We start from the raw sequence: 26,683 nt of genomic DNA on the forward strand, positions 1-26,683 counted from the left end.
GGAGGGGGAGGGGGTCCCCGGAAACGTGCCGGACAGGGCACCGACCCCTCTCGACTGCCCAGGAACTTTGCGTGCGACCTTCTAGCGCCAGGCCAAGGCACTGCCGTGGTTCATTCTGAAAGGAAACTTGGAACAGCGAGAACAGCTTGTGCTCAGGTTCATTTAATAGGAAGAAAGAGGAAAACTCCGGACAGGAGGAAATTTGCTCTTGCAGTGACCAACTTTTCTTTCCCTTAAAACCCCCAGCCCCTCCCCGCCCCGCCCGGCCGCCGCCGCCGGTCTCCCAGGCTCCCTTCTCTGCTGCCTACTCCCAACTGTTGAGGATGCTTAAGAAGAAAAATAGGGGCTTAGAGCTGCCCAGAGTTCAAAGTGAGCCACTTGAGAATACACGTCCCCTCCCTTTTTAATTCCGGTAAATTAAAAAGAAAATCTTTAAAAAATCCTGTTTCCTGGAAATAAAAATGGTACTGGCAGAGCCGAATCGAATGTCGTGTGTGTGTGTGTGTGTGTGTGTGTGTGTGTGTGTGTGTTTTGTCAGTGATGATATTGTGAGACAGGAAAGAATATTCAGATCCTTCTAGGCAGGGTGAATGCCTTCAGAAGCCTTTGCTCAGAATAGGGATTCCTGCCCTGAACCAGTCATATCTCCCCGGAGATCGTTTCACGTGCCACCTGCTAGCTGTTGAGGCAGCCAGAGAACCAGAAGATGGGTGAGAGGACGACTGGGTAGGAAAAGGCGAGCATCTTCCTGCCTGGCAACTCCTTTCAAAAACACAGATCTGATGCTGTCACTTGTTTACTTAAAAACTCCTTCGCTTTCTTTTTCCCATGGGGGTGAATGAAGCCCAGAATGCCTTATCAGGTCATCCAAGGCCCTTGACACTCTTGCCTCAACTTACTTTTTTACTTTAGGCTAATCCCTCAGTTCTCTTTTCCTTCATCCCCTCCCTGGCTATTCGGAGCTTTTTGACCACTTTCAATTTTAGAAGGTTTTTATTTTCTGTGATCCTCTTTCACCTTTACCTACCAAGCTCCGTATATTCCTTTAAAGCTCCTCTCTCCCTCTCTGTCTCAAATCTCTGGGAGCTTTGCCACTGAGTTGCATCCCCAGCCCTTTTTGTTTTTGTTTTGAAATAGTGTCTTGCTAAATTGCTAAGGCTGAAACTTGGAATCCACCTGCCTCAGCCTTCTCAAACGCTAGGATTACAGGCATGCTCCATCCTACTAGCTAGGTCTTCTCATTTGAGAAGCTTCTTAGGGGCAGGAGCTGTGTCTTGTTCGTTTTTTGTTTTTTTGTTTTTGGTTTTTTTTTTTTTTGGTGCTAGGAATTAGAACCCAGAGCCTTGTGCATGTGAGGCAAGCCCTCTACCAACTGAGATATATACCCAGCCCTTGTTCACCTTTTCTTGCTGGAAAAATTCTTTTCTGTTGTCTCCTAGATCCTTTCCCAATACCCAAGATAATTTTTCACTTGTGTTTCCTGAAGGCCTGCTTAGAGTGCATGCCCAGGACTTTTACTACATCAGATTTCCTATCTCCCCATATCCATCCTACCCAGCCCCCATAAGTATTTGGGAGTCAAGAACCAGCACTTTCCACATTCCACCAACTTCCAGTCTGCTTGAAGGAAAGGCCAAAAGCTGCTCACTTTTCACCTCTGTCTGCCCAAAGTGATCTTACTGATGTGGATACCTTGAAGCTACTTATTTAGCATGTGAACGAAATACTGAACCAGAAAAGCAAACCCACTTACCTAAGTATATTCATGTGCTTTATATTTGCAAGGCTTAGTGCTTGGGATACAAAATGAAAGTAATGAAGTCATGCTCTTACCTTGAAGGAGCTCACCGTTTAATGCAGGACTGGTAGCTATAAATAGTGATATTACAGGTAGTACTAGAGTGTAATAATATTCTCTGTTGTTTTTTTACTTGCCTGTGACAGATTGTGTAAGAAGTGCTTGACATGAATTATCTCATTTAATCCTTTCAGTAGTTGTTATAGGGGTGGAAGCTGAGGCCATACAGTGGGCAGATGAAGGTGTAGTCAGGATTTGAATCTTGGTAGTCTATTTCCAGAACCTCTGCCAGATTATGCAGGGTACATTCCCTCCATCCCTAGGTGATCTGGGAAAGCTTTCTTGGGATGGGCCTTTGGGTTCTGAAGGATGCATAGAAGTTTGCACATAGTGGACAGTGCACATAGGAAAGAGCACAGCACCAACAGGTTTGTATTGAGAAGGACCTACTGCCCTCAGGAACTGGGAAGAGGTTAAACAGCTGAACTGGGTAAAGGTAAGAGGGGTGGGAGATGAGATTTGGGTCAGCTTGAAAGGTTATAGGTACTATGTTTACGTTTGAGCTTTGGAGAGCCACTGGAGGAAGGATTTAAAGGAGGTCAGGGACTTGGACTGAGTGGGCTTTGGAAAGGTCATTTGAGGGCATTTGTGGCTAATGCTGATACCTGTACAATTTAGAAGACAGTGGCCAGGCCTGACACAGGTAGAATCATATCCTCTTAGACCCAAAGGAAGGTATGAAGAGAATTCTGTTTGGTTTTGGGAAAAGATAGAGAAATGAGAGAAAAATTCCAGCAATACAAAAGGGCATATAGAGAAACAAATTGCTTTTCTATTCAGACCCCAAGTCTCCTGTTTCCTAACGTCTTTCTCCAGGGATGGCTGAAGTGTCCAGTTTCTGTTACCCTTCTGTCCACATTGTTCCTTTATAAACACTGTCAACCTATATCTACTTCCACAGTGATACAGACCAGTCACACCTTACTTTTAAAAAATTAACATATTTAGCGTTGGGGATGTGGCTCAATGTTGGATGCTTGAGGCCCTGTTTGATCCTCAGCACTGGAAAAATAAAACAAAGAAAAAAACAACATATTTAGGAAATTATTCCAAATTAGTACCTGTAGAATTGTTCATTCTTTGTACTGACATTATCTTATTTAACTGTATGACTATGTATTTGCACATGTGGCCATATGTATTTGTAACTAGTCTTCATATTAAACATTTGTTTCCTTATTTTTCTATAACAGTGCAATACAAAGTACATACTTTGTTATGAGTGCATGTGTAAAATTATCTGAACAGAATGCTTTTAGAAGTGGAACTACTTGGTGAAAAGATGTGTACATTTTTAAAATTTTAGACATGTAACTGAATCACCACCCCTTTCAGGTAGTTCAGCCAATTTATTCTCTCCCTCAAAATATGAGTGTATCTTAGTGGATTGTCATCAGAATAGCTAGCAGGATTACCTGGGATACTTTTTCAACTACCACATACCTACCTTTCTCTTATCAACCACCCACCCTCATGCCATTCTAGCCTATTTCTTCTAATTTACGACACATTGAGGCTTAGAAAGATCAAAGTGACTTGTGCAAGAAGAGCAGTGTTGGGTGGTGATGGCTTGTGTTTTGCAGCTCTGATATTTGTATTTGACTAGTACCTTTCTGGAGGCACTTAGCAATTTGTAAACATTGTTGCATTATTTTGCTCCATCTTCATGTGGAAAAAATGAGATGCAGGTTAAGTTTGAGTTATAAGCCAGGAAATTGGCCAGATGTAGAATCTTGTTTTTTTAACTTCCAGCATAGTAACTAATAAGCATTTTCAAATGCCAACGGTAAGAAAAAAAATTTTTTAGCCTTAAGTAACTGTAACAAAGCTAGCAATAATATAATACAAACTTAATAAAGCTCAGCAGAAACTCAAAAGTAGCCCAGCCTTAAAATTTATTTTAATATATTCTGTATTGCAAAGAGAATCCATTAAATATATATTTACTCTAAATTCATATCTGTGTCAGTGTATAGACATTGATTTTTTATTTGTAGTCAGTACACAGAGATGATAATTTTTGAATTGTTGAATAGCATAAAATATTTTATATTTACTCATTTATATATCTTTGTTTTAAATCAGTATAATATTGCATGCATTGACAACTGTGGTTTGTACATTCTGTTAAGTTTTCCCTTTTTTATTGTTATAATTGGTACTTTTATAAACTGAACACCCTTGTTCAAATACTTGTTTGTTTTGTTTTGGATTATTTTCTTGGACCCTTACCCCTCCAGTATGCTCACAGTATCAGAATAATATTTTATTGCTGAATTGTTATCTTTAAAGGTTGAACTACTTTACAACACTGTCAGCAATTTTATATGGCCCTGATTCCTGACAACACAGCCAGTGTTGTCATAATCAAAACCTAATATTTAATTAATTTAAAAGAAATGTAATGATATCTTGAGAAAAGTTTAATTCATGTTTCTTTTTCTTTCTTTTCTTTTCTTTCTTTCTTTCTTTTTTTTTTTTTTTTTCTTCCTTTTTCCCCCCAGTACTGGAGATGAGACCTAGGACCTTGTACATCCTAGGCAAGCGCTCTACCACTGGGCTACATCCCTAGCCCTTTTTAATTTGATTTTGAGATAGGTTCTTGCTAAGTTGTGCAGGCTGGCCTTGAACTTATGGTCCTTCTACCTCAGCCTGTAGCTAGGAGATTATAGGTGTAACTTACATTTACTTAATGAGACAAATATTAGAAAAGTATAGAATGGGATCATATTGGCATGAAATATAAGACTAGATGCTATTCTGTTGAATATACCAGGCATTGTGCGAGGAGCAGGGCATACCCCAGAGTAACATGGATATGATTTCTGTCCTTGTGGCACTTAAGGGTTAGCGCAGTAGACAGAAATTAATCACTTTATGGTAATTATAGATGTGGTGGATGTAATCAGAAGAGAAGAATAAGGTGTCCAGGGAATGCCAGAGAAGTTCAACAGTTAAGCAACATTTGCAAAAGCCCTGAGCTGGGAAGGGATTTGGTAGCTCAGGGCAGCGCTTCTCTTACTTGAATATGCACATGAACCATCTGGGAATCTTGTTAAAATGCCAAGACCTGATTCAGTAGGTCCGGGTGGGACTTGGGATTCTACATTGCTAACCACCTCCTGGGTGAGACGGATGCTGCTGGTGGGTGGATCACACTTGGTGGAACAAGGCCTAATTGAGAGGTTGGTGAGCACCTGAAACTGACTGATCATGATGAGCAGGAAGTGGCAGGTGGCTTGCTGTGACATTAGAGCCATAATTCTCTGCCCTGGCTGTGCTTTAAATTAACCTGGAGAATTAAAAAAAAATTAGGATTGCAAATGCCACACCCCTGATCGTTTTAATTTAATTTGCCTTAGCCTTAGAATGTGTGTATATAGTTTAATTTTCCAGGTGTTTTTTTTTTTTTTTTTTTTGCGTATCAGAGATTGCCCTATTTTGTGTTTTATTTAGAGACAGGGTCTCACTGAATTGCTTAGCACCTCACTTTTGCTGAGGCTGGCTTTGAACTTGCAATGCTCTTGCCTCAGCCTCCTGAGCCACTGGAATTATAGGCATGTGCCCCCATTTCTTGGCTTTTCCAGGTGATTCTAATGTGTAGTTAGGGTTGAGAACCATTGGACTTGAGAGACAGAAGCCAGAGTTGAGGGCTCCATGTACATACATGGATTTTGGACTTTATGAAGGCAGAGCTAAGCCATTGAAGGATTTTAAGCAGGAGATTGAGCCAATTTGATCTGCAGTTGTAGACATTCACAGTGGCTGCATTCTAGAGTGGTAGTTTTCAGAGATGTGGATATGACAGTTCACTGAGATGCTGGAAGAAATTTTGAATTTTTATTTTCCCTTAAAAAGTAAGAAAACTGGGCTGGGGTTGTAGCTCAGTGGTAGAGCACTTGCCTAGCACATGTGAGGCACTTCGATCCTCAACACCACATGAATAAATAAAACAAAGGTATTGTGTCTGTCTACAACTAAAAATAATTTTTAAAAAATAAGAAAACTAATTCAGGGATTGTCATTGGCATACTTTTGAGTGTGTAGATCACATAGTGTTGGTGTTAATGTGTCAGGACACAGAATTTTGGGTGTCCTGAAGGAAGAGAGGGAGTTCTGCGTGAGCAGAGCTATACTGGTTCATTCAGTGGAATGCAACTTTATTTATTTATTTATTTTTTGGTAGTAGTGGGGATTTGGGCCCCTGGCCTCATACATACTAGGCACACACTCCACCATTGACCAACATCCCCAACCATTTTTATTTTATTATTTATTTTTGTCATACTACGGATTAAACCCAGGGCTTCACATACTGAGCTTTATTTTGAGACAGGGTTTCATGAGGTTGCCCAGGCTGGCTTTGAAAAGATTGTGCATTCCTTTGGTTTGTATCTCTGTGCCTTTATCTATCCCTGTAAACCTTCTATTTGGTCTTTTTATGTTATCCCACAATTCTTGGAAGTTCTGTTCATGGTTTCTTAACATCTCTCCGTAGTCAACTCTATTTTCAATATTATATATTTTATCTTCATTGCCTGAGGTTCTGTCTTCCAAATGGTCTAGTCTGTTGGTGATGCTTTCTATTGAATTTTTAATTTGGTTTAATGTTTTCCTTCATTTCACATATTTCTGTTTTTTTTGTTTTTTTTTTTAAGAATCTACCTCTTCATTGAAGTGATCTTTCAGTTCTGTATTTTCTTTCTGACTGCATTCTTATACCATCCTTTACTTTGCGGGTCAATTTAACTATGCACATTCTAAACTTCTTCTCTGACATTTCTTCCACTTTAGTGTCGATTAATTCTGTTATTGGAGTATCTTAGTTTGTTTGGGGCAATTTGTTCCCTTGCTTTTTCATGTTGTGTGTCTACCCATCTAACAGTATGGATCTGAGACAGTAGAGTTTATACCCTGTAGACTTACAGTGTTTCTGAATGTTTCCAATACCTCACTTGTAGAGAAGCTGCCTGTCTCCTTTCTTGGTTTCATACCATGGGAGAGCCAGGAATGTGACCTCCTCTATTCCCCCATCTTGAAAAACCACCTTAGGCTGACTTTAAACTTGTGATCTTCCTCCCTCAGCCTCCCCAGTAGTTGGGATTACAAATATACTTTCTGACACCCAATTACAACATATTGTTAATTGTTTACTTTATTCACTTTTCGTTAAACTAATCTGCAAAGAAGTCAGTGATTGAAAAAAAAACTGTTAATACAAGCACAAACAAATAAGGTGGCAAAGCTGATACTAGTCTTCTATTATGAATTCTTGGTGAACTATTATATTAAAGAAATGAACTCATTTGTATGAAGAATATCAAGAAACTTATGAAATGTGGATTTATAGCCTCTGTTATTAATAGAAATCCTTCATTAAAAGTATATAGAACCTTGAGATGGCAAATAATAAAATAGGGGGCTATCATCAATACCAAGACATTTGAAAACTAAGCATCTGGAATATAAAGAGTCTGCCCCCCCACTTCCAGTGTTGGGGATGCTAAGGAAGTACTCTATCACTGAGCCATACCTCAGCCCCCCCCCCTTTTTTTTTTTTTTTTGGTGCTAGGGATTGAACCCAGATGCACTTAAACACTGAGCCACATCCCCATCCCATTTTTGTGTTTTGAGACAGGGTCTCATTAAATTGTTAAGGCTGGCTTTGAACTTACAATCCTCCTGCCTAAACCAGGATCCTGGGCTACTAGACTCATGCACCAATGCGCCTATCTCTCTCTCTCTCTCTCTCTCTCTCTCTCTCTCTTTTTTTAATGATGTTTACAGTTATAGGTGATTCAGCCAAATGCTTCACCAAATTTCTGGTTCTTATAAAAGACATAAAGGCACATACCATTAGCAGGTTCTTCCCTTACCTGCCGGGTTCACTTAAATAAATAAACAAGATTGATTTAATACATGGAAAATAATATATCAAGAAGCCAAAATGCATTCCTTTGTCAGTAAATAATGTTGGAGAATGCATAGAAAACAGTGCTGTATTTGTGATCAAATAATATTAGAATAAACCTGATTCCTGTGGCATGGCATGTGCCTTTAATCCCAGATTTGGGAGGCTGTGGCAGGAGGATCCTGAGTTTAAGTCCAGCCTGGGCAATCTAACAAGACCTCATCTCTAAAGAAATAACTATTTGAACAAATTTTGCAGTATGGGAGGTTTGCTGTACAGCGAGTCCAAGACTGGAGGTATAACTCAGTGGTAGAGTGCTTGTCTGGTATATGCCAAGCCCTGGGTTTGATCCCCAGAACTACAAAATAATAATAATAATAATAATAATAATAATAATAATAATAATAAAAGAGTTAAGCAGCTTTTAGCATATATTACTAGAGTCTTTTTAATAATTGAATTCAGAAAGAACCACTTCTTTTGTGAGCTATTGGAAGACATACTCTTAATAGTAAATAATTGCCTTAAGAACATTGTTATTTGGAATAATTGTCTAAATATAAACTACTGACAAAACTGCTTTGATTAAAAGAGAAATTGGTTCATTGCCTTGTAATGGAGAAGCTGTCGAGTCAGGTTGTTCTTCATTAGTTACGTTGTGATAGAGTTGTTGATGACTTATTTTCTTTTAAAAATGCCATTTGGCCAGGTATGGTGGCACATAACCTGTAATCTCAGCCACTTGGGAGGCCAAGGTAGGAGGATTACAAGTTTGAGGTCAGCCTTGGCAATTTAGTGAGACCTTGTCTTAAAATAAAAAAAATATAAAAGGGAGTAGAGCACCCCTAGGTTCTATTCCAAGTACTGCAAAAAAGAAAAATAGTCAAAGTCAACTGTTGGTCACCTTTCTGTTTTCCTGACCACCCCTCCCTTGCCTCCATTTAAAATTCCTTCTCTTTTTCCAATTTCCACATATGAGGGAAAACTTTTGGAGTCTGGCTCATTTCATAATGTTCTCCGATTTCATCCATTTACCAGCAAATGACATAATTTCATTCTTCTTTATAACTGAATAAAACTCCATTGTGTATATATACCACATTTTATTTATTCTTTTATCTGTTGACATTTGCTTAGGCTGGTTCCATTAGCTTGCCTTTCTGAATTGTGCTACTCCAAACGCTGGTATGCATGTATCAGCATAGTATGCTGATGTTAGTTCTTTTGAATAAATACCAAGGAGTGGAATAGCTGGGTCACGGAGTGATTCCATTCTTAGACTTTTGAAGAATCTCAATACTGCTTGCCAAAGTGGTTATACTAATTTGCACTCCCACCAACCATGTACCTTTTCCCTCACATCTTTGCCAGCATTTATTATTATTATTTGTATTCTTTTTTCCCCACTTCAGTACCAGGGATTGAACCCAGGGACACTTAACCACTGAGCCACATCCCCAGTCTTTTTTATTTTTTATTTTGAGGCAGGGTCTTTCTAAGTTGCTTAGAGCCTCAGCCTCCAGTGTTGCTGGGTTTACAGGTGTGTGCCACCCTGCCTGGCTTTTATTGCATTCTTGATGATTTCCATTCCAACTGGTGCGAGATGAAATCTCACTGTAGTTTTTGATATGTATTTCCCTGATTACTAATGATGTTGAACATTTTTTCACATATTTGTTGCTCATTCATATTTCTTTTTTGAGAAAAAAAAATTTTTAAATCATTTATCCATTTGTTGACTGGGTTATTTGTTTTTGAGGTTTTTTTTGAGTTTTTTTTTATATATTCTAGATGCTAATTGTCTCTTGTAAGTGTAGCTGGCAAAGATTTTCTCCCAATCTGTTCTTTCTTCACATTCTTAATTTTTTCCTTTGCTGTGCAGAAGCTTTTTGATGCCATCCCCCTTAATGATTTTTGGTTTTCTTTTTCTTTTCTTTCTTTCTTTTTTTTTTTTCAAACTAGGGATTGAAGCCAGGGGCACTTAACCACTGAGCAACATCCCCAGTTCATTTTATTTTGAGACATGGTCTTGCTAAGTTGCTTAGGGCCTTACTAAGTTGCTGAAGCTGGCTTTGAACTTGAAATCTCCTGCTTCAACCTCTGGAGTCACTGGGATTACAGGCAGGCTCTACTGTGATGGCTCTTGGTTTTATTTCTTTTTTTTTTTTTTTTTTGGGGGGGGGGTGCTGGGAATCGAACCCAGGGCCTTGTGCTTACAAAGCAAGCATTCTACCAACTGAGCTATCTCCCCAGTCCCGGTTTTATTTCTTGAGGGTATCTAGAGGGAGGAAGGAGGGAAGAGAATGGGGAGGTACTAAGAATGAAATCTATCAAATATGCTATGTCCATGTGCAAATATACTATAATGAATCTCACTTACCTATAATTATAATGTAGTAATTAAAGTAATAATGCTAATGATAGAAAGGAGATCAGTAGAGTAGAGGAAGCAGATTAGGAGGAGGGAAAGGGAAAGTACTGGGGAATGAGATTGACCAAATTATGTTATATGCATGTATGTATCCCACTATTATATTTAATGATAATGCATCAATTAAAAAGCCAACTGTTGGGGTTGGGGAGATAGCTCAGTCGGTAGAGTGCTTGAGGCCCTGGGTTTGATCTCCAGCACCCAAAAAAAAAAAAAAAAAAAAAAAAAAGCCAACTGTTGCCAGGTGCAGTGGCACACATGTATAATCCCACCTATTTGGGAGGCTCACAAGGAAGATCACAGGTTTGAGGCCAGCCTGGGCAATTTAATGAGACCCTGTCTCAAAATGAAAAATAAAGCCAGGCACAATGGTGCATGCCTGTAATCCCAGTGACTCAGGATACTGAGACAAAAGGATTGCAAGTTTGAGACCAGTCTCAGCAATTTATCAAGACCCTGTGTCAAACTAAAAAATAAAGGGCTGGGGGTGTAGCTCAGTGGTAGTGTACCCCTGGGTTCAACCCAAGTACTACACACACACACACACACACACACACACACACACGAAGAACAACAATGATAACAACAGATAAATAAACTAATTGACTTAAAAAATGCCAACTGTTTGGGACTGGGGATGTAGTTCAGTGGTAGACCACTTGCCTAGCATGGGTGAGGCCCTGGTTTTATTTCTTGCTTTATTTTTGGGGATATTGGGGATTGAATTTAGGGGCACTGAGCCACATACTCAGCCCTTTAAGAGACAGGGTCTCACTGAGTTGCTTAGCACCTCGCTTTTGCTGAGGCTGACTTTGAACTGGCAATCCTCCTGCCTCAGCCTTCTGAGCCACTGGGATTACAGGTGTGTGCCACTGTGCCTGGCCAGGTGTGGGTTTTGATCCCAGCATTGCCCCCACTGCTCCCACCCCCAGTCAACTTTTTATAAGTGTGCTACAAAGCAAATATCATTTGAAAAAGTAATATCCTTAATCTGTCTCTTCAAGTAAAGGTATTATTTTAATAATGAACATGAAAGTAATTTATTTCTTCTTAGAAAACGCTATGGGAGAACACTTTCCTCTTGATACTTAAAAACAAGCTTTATTGAGATAATTTACATATCATGAAATTCTGTGGTTTTTTAGTGCATTTATAGAGTTGTGCAACTATCACCGTTATCTTATTTAAGGGCATTTTTATCACTCCAGAAAGAAACCATGTACCCATTAGCTTCACTCCCCATTTTGTTCTCTCTAGCCCCTGGTATATAATAATATTTCTGTCCCTGTGGATTTGTCTATTCTGAGTATTTCATAAAAACAAAATTGCATAATCTGTGGCCTTAGTTAGGGCTCTCTATTGTTGAACTACATCCCCAGCCATATGTATTTTTATTTGAGACAGGGTTCTGTTAAGTTCCCTAGGCTAACCTTCAACCTGAAGTCCTCCTGCCTCAGTCTCCAGAGTCACTGGGATTACAGGTGTGCACCACCGCACCTGGATCTGTTTGTTTATTTATTGGCACTAGGGATTGAACCAAGGGGTGTTTTACTACTGAGTTACATCCCCAGTCCTTTTGATTTTTTATTTTGAGACAGGGTCTCCAGTTGCTGAATGTCTCACTGAATTCCTGAGGCTGGCCTCAAACTTGTGATCCTCCTGTCTCAGCCTCCTGCAAGCATGCACCTCCATGCCTTGCTCTGTGTTTAATTTTTTGAGGAATTGCTAAGTGCTTTCTAGAGCATCTGTACCATTTTATAATCCTGTCAGTAATTCTATAATAGTATCCATTTCTCCACATCCTTATCGGCACTTGTTATTATCTATCTTTTTAACTTCAGTCATCCCAAGTGGGTTTGAAGTGGAATTGCCTTGTGGTTTGGATTTGCATTTCCCAAATGATTTATGATTTCACTGTGATTTTGTTGTATCTATAAAAATTCTTATAATTTCCCACATAAAAAACTTGGAAATGTAATTTTGTAACCTTATAAAAATCTCCAAATATATTTCTAATTTCCAGATACTCTAATGAAATAAAGAACCTAGGCATTTATTATTAGTAGCTGTTAAAACCATTATCTGTAGTAAGGCAGCCATATCAGTGTTTATAGCAGCTCAAATCACAATAGCTAGATTGTGGAACCAACCTAGATGCCCTTCATCAGATAAATGGATAAAGAAACTGTGGTATATATATATATATACAATGGAATATTATTCACCCATAAAGAATAATATTTGCAAATAAATGGATGGAATTGGAGAATATCATGCAAAGTGAAATAAGCCAAGCCCAAAAAACCAAAGGCTGGATGTTTTCCCTGGTAAGTGGATGATGATACATAATGGGGGTGGGGAGGGTAAGAGAAGAGTGGAGGAACTTTAGATTATGTAGCGGGAAATGAGAGGGGGGAGGGACGGGGGTATGAAAGATGTTGGAATGAGACAGACATCATTACTCTATGTACATGTATGATAACACGAATGATATGAATCTTCATCATGCACAACCATAGAAATGAAAAGTTGTACTCCATTTGTGTACAAAGAATCAAAATGCAGTCTGTAAAAATAAAAAATAAATAAAACCCCCCCAAACAAAAAAAAACATTATGGAACTTTATAATAGAGAGGGGGTCAAGCTGACATTATTCTGATGAATCGTAACATCTCTGAAATTGGGACAACCAAACCTTTTGTCCCTTCTGCGTGATCAGTAGGAAAAACATGATATCATTCATGAAATATTACTCCCCCCTCCATAAAGCAAATCAAAACTAACTCAGATTAAGCTTCTAGATCTAACAGTTTATAGGATGCAAACTCAGAATGTGAGAACTATTGCAGAACAAATGAATCCTGTCACTTCAAATAAATGTTAAGAAAAAAGAGTAAAAGAATTATTACAGCTTAAGAGAGGCTCAAGACATTAAATGTAATGTGTAGATTACATATTACATGTGCTTTCAACAAACCACTGTTGGAAGATATTTATGATATCTACCATTGGGAATATCAGAATATTGTTAAAATAATTTTATTTTTTTAAGTTATGATAGTAGCATTGTGATTATATTTGTGTGTGTGTGTGTGTGTGTGTGTGAGTGTGTGTGTGAGAGAGAGTATTTAAAAAGGAAGACTTAGAGACAAATACTGAAATATTTATGGATGAAATGATATAATATCTGGAAGTTGCTTAACAATTATTCAGTGTGTTTGGAGGGTTATAGATAAGACAAGAATGGACACATTCATAATTATTAAAGACATAATAGGTATAAAAGGGTTTGTTTATTGTGTTCTCTTTATTGTATTTCAGAATTTCTATAGTAAAAAGTTTAAAAATACACCCAAGTGATGAATTGTAATGATTTCAAACCCATTTGTTAGAAATATAAAAATGTAACATGTTCTGATTAGTTTTTAAGAGTAATTGTGTCTGAGAAGATGAACATTTGAAGTGCTAGGGTATGGCTCAGTGATATAGAGCTTGCCTAGCATGCCCAAGGCCCTGGGTTTGATCCCCAGCAGCATCAGAAAAAAGAGAAAGAAAGGAAGATGTACATCTTTTAGCCAAAAGAGAAAGAAAGGAAGATGTACGTTTTTTAGCCAAATGTAAATGAAAATGTTTGTGTTATTGGGTGGTAGAAAGATAAACATCACAGTTAACAAACAGCCACAGTGCGCATTCCTTTTGGACCCATTCTCTTTTGGCTCTGTTAGCCATTAAAAACAAATATCGACTTGATATCAGACTTTCAAACTATTTTGCCACAAAGTGTTAAAATGAAATTTTTTGTCAAACCTATTTGGAAATATTTAATAATATGGGTCACACCAAAAATGAGTTTTATATCAATATTTTAGTGGTGTCAGTACCATTAATGTGATCATTATTGTTTCACTTGAAAATTAATTTTTTGTTGTACATATATTAGTACATATGCAGTATTTATAGGTGAAGATACGTTGGGGATGTTCTTATTAGTGGGTTGGCAGTCAAAAAGTTTTGATTGTCACTACTATAGAAAATGGACTGGGCAGATCAGAGAGATTTATTTGGTGATTGAGCAGGTTTGGCAGGTGATGATGGCCTTCTGGAGTGGTGATGAGAGATGTGGAGATATGTGGACAAGTATGATTTAAGAAGAAGCATATGTAGAGTTCCGGATTTTGGGATTTTTGGAAGACATGATTGTTAGTTGGTGAATGGAGCTTCAGTGTGTAGGAAGAAGTTGAAATCCTGCTGCTGTAAATTGTGCAGGCAGTTTTCAAATATTGATTGACAAATAACTTAACCCACAATTACTTTTCAAACATTGGTTGACAGGCGGCTTAATACCATATTGTAAATGCATTGATACTACTCATTAATAAAGAGAATGCCTTTCATTGATGTGTCAGCAGTACTGTTAGCAGAACATTGTGGAATAGTTCCAGGATTTCTGCTGTTCTAAAAGAAACTGAGGGGCCCAGTCTTTTACCCTGATGTTTCTGTTCTGGTTGCCTTTTCTGGTCTCCAGTGATGTGAATGCGTCTCCCACCTTTCAGGGAGTGAGACCAGTCCGTAAGTCAGTGCCTCTGCCTGCACTCTGCAAGACCCTCCAGTGTTCCCTACTTCCTGGCTGGGCCTGCTCATTTTGTTAGCCCTTATCCTCTACTGAGTTCAAAGTGACTTGCAGCTGTTGGTTCTTTCTTTCTTCAGTCTGGTATGTTAGCTAAATGGGCCTCACAAGTCCTTAAGTCCAAACCTCACAGATGAGAAGCAGAAGCAGCCCAGGGAGATTCTGCCTTGCCCAGGGCTTGCTGCTAGCATGGGGCAGGGAAGATTCTTTTCCTTCTATAGTTCATGCCCAGTTAGCAATAGTACCTCTGCAGCTGTTCTGAACCTCTAAGGCAGGGATTCTTAAAAAAGAAAAGATTCTAAAAAAGAAAGAAGATAAACATGGTTTTGATGTTTTTAGTTTTTATATTTTTAAAATTGCGCTTAACTTAAAATTGTGTATTTGAATAATTAATATGTATACATGTTAAAAATGTATTAGTAATACTAAAAATATATAGTAAAAGTTAATTCTCTTCCTTCCATCTTCCCTTTTCAAAGACATCCCTTTCTACAGGTACTGTGAATAGTACTTGTGAAATCTTCCACATATTTTACATGGCTGTGCAATGTAATAGTTACTTAAGTTTGATATTTCAAGTAACAGTAAAGGAGGGTATGTTTTATGTTTATCAAAAACGTTGATAAACATAGATTTAGCAGATTAAGATATGCTCCTCCTCTTCTCCTTCTTGTTATTTGCAGTGCTAGGGATCAAACCCAGGGCCTTGTACATGCTGGACAGGTGCTCCAACATGCCCCTTTTATCTTTATTTTTAATTTTTAATTTTTTTAGTTGTAGATGGGCACAACACTTTTATTTATTTAATTTATTTTTATGTGGTGGTGAGGATCGAACTCAGTCCTTGACAGGTCAAAGGTACTACATTAACATATAGAATTTCCTTATGCTTTGACAATCTGTGATACTAAGAAATTAAACTTGCAAATCTACTGAAGCAGATTCTCTTAAGACCAGTGCTTTTCATTAGCTAAATATGAATTACCAACACGTTAAAAATATTTATCCTAGTTCAGTGTGGCAGCACATGCCAGTAATCCCAGTGATTCAGTAGACCAAGGCAGAAGGATTCCAAGTTTGAGGTCAGCCTCAGCAATTTAGTGAGACCCTGTCTCAAAAATAAAAAGGTCTGGGGATGTAGCTTAGTAGTAAAGCACCCTTGGGTTCAATCCCTAGTACCTCCTCTCTCCTAGCCAAAAAGAATCCTAAACTTAAAGTATTCGTACTATGGCTTTGATATACTTCATTTTATTGCTCACATCTTTTCTTCTCACAGTTATAGTGTCACTCACTCAAATGTGGAGGATAGATTCACTGTGTGAGAGCCAGGACTATGGTACAGTTTTTGGTCAAGAGATTTGAGACTGGGGAAAGGGAACTAAAGGCTCCTTGTTTCTAGGATAATCCTACTTAAGAGGTACCCTTCTTTGTAGGAGAATCCTAAATGAGGCATCAGTGGCAGAATCCATGTCCAGAGTTTGTTTTGCCACCCTTTGTACTTTTTTTTTCTTTCTTTTTTGTTTTTCAAGTTAACCTTTAAATCAGCCCCCCAAATCAAATTGGATTTTGTTTTTTTTTTTTTTTCATATATTTTTTGTGAGGCCTGTTATTTTAATTTTGGGAGTTGGATTGATTAGGGTTCATATCTTCTGCGTGCCAGGTTTTATGAACTTGGACAAGATACTTAACCCTTCTGAGTCTCCATTTCCTCACCTGGTAATTGGGTTCAACAACATTACTCAATAAATGTTAGAAGTTATTATTTTGATTATATCTGTTTTTCCTCCCTTGTGGCTGGATCAGGACCCAGTGTAGCTATTTGAATTAACACAGTAACATTTTTCCTTCCTCCTTTTTTTCCCCTTTGTGGTGACAGGGTACTGTACTACTGAACCACATCCCCAGCCCTTTTTCATTTTATTTTGAAACAGGGTCTCATTAAACTGTTGAGGGCCTCACTATGTTGTTGAGGCAGGCCTTTGACTTGTGATCCTCCTGCCTCAGCCTCTAGAATTACTGGGATTAAAGGTGTGCACCATTATCCTCAGCTCCTTCCTGGTTTTGACAGGAAAATGTCATGTGGGAAGGGAGGAAAGGGAAAAGAATTGAATGAATGTAATGAACTCTACAGTATTTACTTTCTGAACTGTCCCCTGAGCTGTATGACACACTGTCCTCATTTTTTTCTGCCTGTGGTTTTTCCTCAGTTCCCTCGGACCCCTCTTCTTTAGCTACTCTTTGACTTACCAGAGATATTCATTTTTAGCTTCATGTTTCACTGTACACATTTTTTACTGGAATCACATGACTATGGCCATGGTTTCATCTTCCTTGCTAATCAGGAGAAAGTTGGACCACAGAATAGATATAGTTGGTAGCCAACAACCTGCTTGTGTCCTCCACTGGGCTGTTTCTCAGGCTCCTATGATAGACTCAGAGCTGAATTCATCTTCCCTTTAAATGTTCTCTTTTTATATTAAGTCTTGAAGAATGGCAGAACCCAGAAACTTACATGAAAAACCAGATGATGTTCATCTGGTTGATGACACATTCTTATCCATCTTATATCTTTAATATTTCTCAAATTAGCGTACTTTTGCCCATCTCTTCTATCTATGAGTTTAGGCTGCTTCTCATGTAAATAATTGCATAGTCTCTAGTAACCTAATCACTACTACTTCCTCCAAATTTGTTGATCAAGTGGCTGTCACAAGTAATCTTTTTGACTTTCTGATCTAATTACAGCACTCACCAGTTAAAAATCCTTCAAAAAAAATCCATACTCCTTAACAGAGCAAACTTTTGGGATCTAACCCCTTATAACCTTTTCCCTGAGCCCACTGACCCTTGCCTGCTGTGTGCTCAGGCTCTCTGCCCTTGGATGGACTGCCCATCTTCCTCTTTCCTAAGTAGTATTAAAATTTCTTAAAAAGCATCTCCTTCAATGAGCATTCCCTCACTGACAGCCACAGACTGACTTCTGTATTGATCCTGTGCTTATTTCTATCAAGTCATTTATTAGATTGTGTATAATCCATATGCTTATATTATATAATCTTTACATCATCCTGTGAAGATTAAATATTTTATACTCTTAGATGAATCCTTACGCCCAGAATGTTCACTAGTATGTAAATTTACTGAGGCATGGGTTCACTTTACTTGCCCATTGAATTTGGTGGCAGCAAGAACTAAGTTCACTTCACTATTCAATGAACTAGGTAACCTCACTCAGCATCAAATTCTTTTTATTATTTCCATTTTAGGCAGGCCACAACTTTAATAAAAGCATTAATATTTTTGAAAAGTATTATACTCAGAAGGAAAAATTAATTGTTTTTTATCCAGTCATCAAGATTTACAGGAATCTTGTCATCAATTATGTTTTATTGTGTTCTGTAGAATATATCATAATGATATCCAATGGTACTTGAATTTTTTGTGTGTGTGTGTGTGATTCTTTGAATGTCAGAGTTTTATTAGTTTGTTTTCTTACTACACTGGTTGCTCTTTGAGGACAGGGACTGTGGGACTTTTTCATTTTATAGTTTTCTTCATCTCCAGTTCTAATGTAGTATCTGGTTTATAGTGGGAATGAAGAATTGACTGCAGTAGAACCATATTAAAGACCCTCTGATTTCAGATTGCAAATTGCTAGCCTTATGAAACAAACGGATATTCCTTCAAAATGAAAAAATGCAACCTAATCATTAGGCGTAGTCCAGGTACCTGGCTCTGGCAAGAGTGCTGTGTGTTTTTCAAGGTAGCCAGGTAGCATTACTGTGATATGGAGTTTATGCACACTAACTGGAAATTTACCAACCCCAGCCCCACATGCTGGGGATAGAATCCAGGGCCTTCTGCATGGTAGGCAAGTACTCTATCACTGAGCCACATCTCCCAGCCCTAACTGATGTTTTGAGGAACTAGAGATTTTTAAAATTTTAATGATAGTTTAGGTTAGAAATATTTATTGTATATCATATTTAATTATCATTTAACCATATTTATTCAACTGTTTTTCATTCCCCAGCTGATATGGGGACTTTTTAATTTTTTCTTTTTTTTTTTTTGTCAGATGGCTAGTTATTGTTGCTCATCCATGGCTTATGAAAATCTGCATTTTGTTTGTGAACTCTTTTACCTTTCCTTTTGAAGCATAATTGAGAACCTTTTTCTCCTTACCTCTTGACCTTCAAACCCAATGATCATTGCTTTTGAAAGTTGTTTGTCTCTACTCTGGATGTCTTGTCACAGATGCATTTACTACAGGAGCTTATTTAGATATATAGTACTTGGTATACTATATTTATCATGATTAATATTTACAACATACAGTGAATTAAGAACAAAAGTTAACAAGGATTTGAAGTAGTCTCATGTAAGTAATTAAAATAACAGTGGTACTTCTTTCAAACTTCTCCCCCCCCCCATAATATGGTGAAGATAATAGCATGGCCAAAGAAAGAAGTTAATTATTTTTGGTATTACCCAATCTTACTTGTAGGTTGTCATTAGAACATGATGATTATGTAATAAAAAAGCAAAGTAATTTTTTTCTCCCAATATTGGGGATTAAACTCAGGGCTGCATTCTACCTCTAAGCTACATTCCCAGTCCTACTTATTTTTTAATTTTGCGATAGGGTCTTGCTAAGTTGTTCATGTTGACCTTGAACTTGATGGATCCTCCTGCCTCAGCCTCTTGAGTAGCTTGGATAACAGGTGTGCACTACCATTCCTGGAAAAACAGAATAATTTTTTATGAGAATAATTGATAACAAGTATTTTGTTCATTGTTCATCTAGTTTTATAAGTTTTATATTCTAATTTCTAAACTAGAAAATACATTTAAACAAAAAACTTGAAGTCTCTGTAATGCTCTCAAAATTCATAATTTTTTTTCTTTTGCAGTTTTGGGGATTGAACCCAGGTCCTTGCAAATGCTAGGCAAGCGCTGAACTATATCCCTAAACCCTTCATAATGTTTTTAAGATCTTTTTGTGTTCTCCTCACCTCTTCCCCATCCCCCTTATTTTGACATTAAGTCAGTCATGCATTGGTAACTCAAATATATATTGGAGGCGAGGCAGGCAGTGTGAATGAGAAAATTTGATTTATTGCATTCTGTGTTACATTGGGGGTTCCATGGTCTGTCTAAAGGAGTTTGTTGTTTTGCTTCTTGTAAATTTTTAACACACTATTTAACAAGTTTTAACCTTCACTTTAACTGTGAAAGGACTGTTAAAGATTGTAAAAGGTATGGTTTGTTTCTCTTTGAAACTGAATTCATTAAACAAAATTTTAAGTAATTATACTACTACTTACTCTTTTATACCCAGCTGAAATAATATTTACATAATGACAGCTCCTTAATTCTGGCATATTTTTTTTTTCCCTTTAAGATTGGCATAATAATTGGGTTTGGTGACACACTCCTGAAATCCTAGCAGCTTGGGAGGCCAAGGCAGGAGGTTTGCAAGTTTGAGGCTGGACTGGGCAACTTTGAAAGAATCTGTCTCAAAATAAAAAATAAAAAGGTGTGGAGGTGTAGCTTAGGGGTGGGGCACCCCTGGGTTCTGTCCCACTGATCATTATATATTTTAATTATCCATTTTCATGTCTAGTTTCCTGGTAGTTTATTGAGAGCAAAGAGCATGTTTATTAGTTCTAGTGGGAACTAAAGTGTTTATGTTAAATATTGCATAAAGTAGCAGGTACACAGTAAAGAGGGAGATATGTTTAAAACTAAAATGTGAGGATAGTCTATGATAACATTTCTTTCTTTTTTTATGATGATTTGGAAGACTGTGTCTACACTAAATTTTACCTGTGTTTATTGGAAATAACTAAGAATGTTAATGATGATTTATCCATGCTGGATTTGGTTTTGACAAATCTCTACAAATGGTGACCAAATAAGGCCATCACAAATAGCTAATGATTTAGTCATACAAGAAAAGGTCCATTACAAAGGGAAATTTCCTGCTTACTACTTCATACAGTTAAGATAATTAAACAACTGGTTTTGAAAAATATAAAGAAATTTGAGGGCTGGGGAGATAGCTCAGTTGGTAGAGTGCTTGCCTCACAAGCACAAGGCCCTGGGTTCAATGCCCAGCACCGCAAAAAAAAAAAAAAAAAAAAAAAAAAAGAAAAGAAATTTGAGTATACCTTGAATGAAGAAGGGATTTGGAGTTAGCACACCTCAGTTTGTTAGCAATGATGTTTCTAGCAATATTGCTAATTAGTCACAGATCTCTTAGGGTGAGTATTTCCCTTTTTTTTTTTTTTTTGTGGTACTGGGAATTGAACCCAGAACCTCATGCATATTAGGCAAGCACTCTACCACTGAGATACATCCCAGTCCTTTTTATGTTTTATTTTGAGAGAGGGCTTTGTTAAACTGCCCAGGCCTGGAACTGTAATTCTCCTGCCTCAGCCTCCAAGTAGCTGGGATTACAGATGTGCACCACCACTTCTAGTTGGGGGCAGAGGTTTTTCATCTGTAAAGTGATTAAGGACTTGATCATCTAAGATTGTTCTGCCCCTTAAATGATCTAATACTAAAATGTCATACTTTCTAAATGAAATATTAAGATTCACTGAATGTTACCTCATTCTAAGGAGAGTTTGAGGTAGTTTATTGAAATATATAATACTGTGTTATATGTGTATGTGTGTGTGCACACACGCATGCATGTGTGTTTAAGAATTCTCTAGAAAGATATAGAAGAAACAGGTAGTAATAATTAGGTCTGGCAGGAGGGGACCTGGATGGCTGGTGGGAAGAAACCTTTTATTTAGGGTACTTTCCTTTGTGTTTTTGAATTTTATAACATGTATTTGATTATCCATTCAATAAAGACAATTTAAATATAATCATGTATCAACAGTGAGGCACAAGATTTATTTGTTGCATAAATATCATAGGGTAAATGATATAGCCTATTTTTAAATCTAGAATTTTCTTTTTCTTTTTCTTTTCTTTTTGTTATAAGCTAAGACACACATATTATTAGCCCAAGTCCATATAGGGTCAGAATCATTAATATTAGGCTCTTCTACTTCCACATGTTATCCCACTGGAAGGTCTTTAGGGAGGTGACAGACATGCAGCTGGAGTTGACATCCCTTATGATAACAGTGCCTTCTCCTAGAAATCCTGAAGGACCTGTGTGAGGTGGTTTTACAGGTTTTTTTTTTTGGTACCCAAGGGCACTTAACCATTGAGCCACATCCCCAGGCCTTTATTTATGTTTGATTTTGAGTTACTTAGGACCTTGCTAAGTTGTTGAGGCTGGCTTCCAACTTGTGATTCTCCTGCCTCAGCCTTTCCAGTTGCTGGAATTACAGGTGTGTGACACCACACCCAGCTAATTATTTATTTATTTTTTTTGCAAAAAAGGAGTACACTCTAAAATAACAATAAAAGTATAGTAAATACATAAACCAGTAATATAGTTATTATTAAATCTTATATCCTCTACATAATTTTTATGCTATACTTTTTTATGACTAATAGCACAATAGGTTTGTTGATACCTGCTTTACCAAAAACTTGTGAGTAGTACGTTGTGCTTTGACATGATAGCTATACAACTCATTACTAGATGATAGTAATTTTTTGGCTCCATTATAATATATGGGACCATCATTTCATATGTAGTTTACTGTTGACCAAAATATTGTTATTGTGACACATAACTGAATATAAATGTGTACATGAAAAAGTCAGAGTAAAGGGAAAGTAAAGGTATATTGATGAGAACCAGTCCAAGACTATTAGTATGGAGAATACAATTCATTAGATCCTGTGCAGCTATCTATTTATTTATTTTGTGGCGGGGATTGAACCTAAGAACTTGTGCATGCTAAAGCAGGCATTCTACCACAGAGCTACATCCTCAGTCCCCTATGCAACTATTTAAAGAAGACTGTATATTGAGCTTTCAAGTTGTAGTAGCCAAAGCAAAGAGATGCCAAGAAATTCACTTGACAAGATAAAATTGTGAAAAGCAGCTTTTTCTGGCACTAAGATTTGAGGCATTTTTTATCTTAAAAGAGATATTATGTGATATTGTGGAAAATGTTTTCAATAACTACAGCCATATTGCAGTGTCCTTAAATGGAGGTTCTTTGATGTTTTGGAGGGAAGTTTCTGAGTAGACCCTTTTTAAATTCTTATAGTCTGATATGCAAGCGTATAAAAGACTGCCCACCCTATAACTACTGATTATTACCATACAATTTCAGTGACCATGCTTGCTTGTCTTTTGAGGATTTAGGTTATATGGTTATATATGTCTCTCACTTTCTTTTTTGTTTTACTTTGGTGCTGGAGATTGAACCCAGGGCTTGTGAGCATGTGCTTTACCACAGAGCTACATTTCCAGCCCCAACTTTATTTGTTAGTAGTGCTGGGCACACTGTGTGATTAAAGGCTTTGCTGTTGTTTGAAATGGAAAGGTAGCGACATTAGGCATGCGAAGCTTTTTTTTTTTATTTTTTAAATCTGTTATAGTAGTCATTACTGTCCTTGTTATAAGAGATGATTTGATTTTGACATTAAATCTATTGTTATCATTAATGTTGTTATTTGAGTTTTAGTAATTTCATATTTTTATATTAATTTATATGTATGTTTTAGTTCTACTGTGGTTGAACTGTCCTCTAAAATGGATGTGCTGGAAACTTAATTCCCTGTGTAACAGTGTTAAGAAATGGGACCTGACCACCCCATCCTCAACCCACCCCCATCCTGGGGATTGAACTCAGGGTCTTACACATACTAGACAAATGTTCTGCCACTGAGCTACATCTTTGGTCCTAAGGGATGGGACCTTTAAGAGGTGATTAGGACATGAGAGCAGAATGGGTTTGTGCCATTACCTCAGGAGTTGAGTTATATTGCAGGAGTAGATTTTTTTCCCCCTTAATTTTATAGGAGCAGTAAGATATCGTATTACCAGAATGTTTTACATGTATTGTGTAGATTTTGACTTTCTGTAATGGCAATATTCTACCCCACATTCTGTCCTAACCAATGCATGGAAGGCAGGGACTTATTCTGTAGGCTAGGGTTTGGGAATGAGAGTTATTTTCTCTTGTTGAAACTTTTTAGTATTCATGTTGTTCTAAATAACTAAACATTTATGTCTGTATTTTTAAGTTGTCTCAGTTGGGGATGCATATCCAAAGTTAGTTTATTGTTAAAACTATATGGGAAGGATCATTAATGTGTAATAATGACCTGTTTCTGACAACATGAGAATTAAAACAATATATTTTCTCAATAGCTTCATAGGAAAGGAAGTTCATAGCATACTGTTGTCACCATGGAATATACATTTTGATAATGTACAACTCTAAAATACAGAGAAGTTTGAGGGATTTAAAACTTTAGAGAAAACCACTAAATTATGGTCTTGTGAGACCAGTCATGAGACTGGTTTTTGTTTCACATGCAGTTCTGTTCAGAAAACTTTATTCTCTTTTTTTTTGTGTGTGTGGCATTGGGGATTTAACCCAGGGGTGCTTAACCACTGAACTACATTCCCAGTCCTGTCTATTTTTTATTTTGAAACAGGGTCTCACTAAGTTGCTTAGAACCTTGCTAAGTTGCTGAGGCTGGCCTCCAATTTGTGATCCGCTTGCTTTAGCCTCCCAAACTGCTGGGATTAGAGGTGTGTGCTATGCAGACTTTATTCTCTTAAATGAACAAAGCATATGCCTTCTGCATAAATGTCAGTTCACTCTTTGTGTTGTTCCCTATCTCCACAGTCATTTTAATTTTCAGATATTTCAATTTTTGGTATGATATGTACATTATTTAGGTTATGTTAATATAGGGTTGACATTATTTTACTAATTTACTGCTATTTTACTAAAATAACAGAGATATTAATATTGAGAAAATGTTGCTGGTGCTTGGGAGGCTGGGGCAGAAGGATTTCAAGTTCAAGGCCAGCCTTAGCAACTTTGCGAGGCTCTATGCAAATTTAGTGAGACCCTGTCTTAAAATAAAAAAATGAAAATTACTGGGAATATAGCTCAGTAGTAAAGTGCCCCTGGGTTCAGTACTCAGTACCTAAATAAATTAATTGATTAAATTAAATAAAAATTGAGAAAGTGTTTAACTTTATACATGTTAAAGTGGCTCAAAAACTTTAAAAAGAAACAGTTGCTTTAAAAAGGTCTCAGTTAATATATATTAACAAGAAAAGGGCTGGAATTTACCTTCATAAAAATTTCTAAATAATTATCCCTTATAAAAAAATCCTTATTGAGCTTACAAAAGAAAACCAATTTGATTGAAGTTGGGTGGCTTTTAAATTGTTTCACATTTGAACTTTGCATGTAAATATCTGCCTATGAATAGTTCACACGTTGAAAAACAAAAACAAATCTTTATTGTCTAGAAATGTGTGTATATATATATATATATGAAATCCCCCCACAAAAGGTGCTGTTCTCTCATTTCCCCATCCTTTTCCTCTTCTTCAACACTTCTGATGTAAAGGACATTATTACACCTTATTAAAACTTCACCCAGATGTCCAGACAATGCTCCATCTATGTATTCTTCTGTAATTGCAAGTTGCATGTTTATATAGCCATCTACAGATCCCAGGTGGCCCTTGTACTCCATTCCCCACTTAAGTTTCACCATCACTAGTGTTCCTGTTAATCTATTGAGGAAAGGTTTGGGATTGAGGGGTAAACTCATTGTGAATAGAGTGCATGCTGCAGGCTACCTACCACTAACCCAGCTGCAGTGAGTGCCTCGTGACTGAGCAGCTACCCTACCGCAGGGCCCAAACTGGTGAGCATCAGGAGAAATGCAGAGGAATAGATTTCTGATAAAAGAACGAATTCATCCAACACAGAAACCGACAGGTTCTGAAGCTGTATGACAGCATATTTTTATGTTTATGTGTGTTCCTTATAAAAGTATTTTATTTAGTATTGGGGGTGTATAAGAATTTTAAAAGGGTTCTATATCTTTCTCATTTGAGAAACTCTGCTGTAGTGATTTGGTTGTAGATCTTGTCACAGCATCTCTCATTCTAAGCAGAGTTCACAATGCCCAAATAAAAGGTTGTTTTGTACGTGAACCCCATTTCTCATAACTGATTTGTTGAGAGTTAGAAAAAGAAACTTTGAAATTATTAGTAAAGCTACTGGTTAAGAACAATTGTAACTTGCTTTGGAAATGAGAGTAGTCTAAAGGCAACACACCCTTGAATAGGTGGCCATTTCATCTCTACATGAAGCAACTGTAGGCAGGACCAGATGGTTATCAGAGAGGAGGAGCCTGAATACCAGGTGCAGTGGCTAATGCCTGTAATCCCAGTGTCTCGGGAAGCTGAGACAGGAGGATTGCATGTTGGAGGTAAGATTCAGCAATTTTGTGAGGCTCTAAACAACTCAGTGAGACCCTGTCTCAAAATAGAAAGTAAAAAGGACTGGGATATTTCATATATATATGAAATATAGCCATATCCCAGTGGTAAAGTGCCCCTGGGTTAAGTCTCCAGTACAAGGGAGTCTGACTGCTTCAACCCACAAATGACTGACTAGCCCAGTCCTCTATCTTCCTCTTTGACTGATAGAACATAACTCTAGTGAGTTTAATCTGAAAAACATCAGAGTTCAAGAACCCACTTACTTACTTTCATGACTAATGAAAGATGTCTATAACTTCCCTGTGAAACACCTAATTTCAAATAATGTAATTTTCTGGTAAGTCCAACAGGACAATTCTTTTGAAAAAGACAACTCTAGCAAATGGAGTTTTAAGGTACTAAAGAAAACTGTTACATATTAATTGCAGCTTCCTGCTCACAATGATAC

General features: G+C 37.4%; 2 protein-coding genes across 4 annotated transcripts in view; one reads left to right on the top strand and one right to left on the bottom strand.

The window, feature by feature from the left end:
* Ptpra (protein tyrosine phosphatase receptor type A) overlaps window positions 1–26,683 on the top strand; it is a 140,540-nt gene that overhangs the window by 418 nt on the left and 113,439 nt on the right. The window lies entirely within an intron of this gene.
* LOC124976293 (small nuclear ribonucleoprotein F-like) lies at window positions 82–25,556 on the bottom strand. Its single transcript, XM_047539242.1, has 2 exons — window positions 25,288–25,556; window positions 82–115 (listed from the first exon to the last, which is right to left on the bottom strand). Exons 1-2 carry the CDS (start codon window positions 25,554–25,556, stop codon window positions 82–84), a joined length of 303 nt encoding a protein of 100 aa, XP_047395198.1.

This window comes from Sciurus carolinensis, chromosome 2, assembly GCF_902686445.1.
Source record: "Sciurus carolinensis chromosome 2, mSciCar1.2, whole genome shotgun sequence".
In the NCBI taxonomy this organism is placed as follows: Eukaryota; Metazoa; Chordata; class Mammalia; order Rodentia; family Sciuridae; genus Sciurus; species Sciurus carolinensis.

Bases quoted from the DNA above. Each gene is read 5' to 3' on its own strand.
- LOC124976293 (XM_047539242.1), bottom strand. From the start codon at position 25,556: ATGAGTTTACCCCTCAATCCCAAACCTTTCCTCAATAGATTAACAGGA. The intron at 116-25,287 runs GTGGGGGGATTT...GTTTCCTTTCAG, and splicing joins ATGAGAGAACAGCACCTTTT to AATGAACCACGGCAGTGCCT.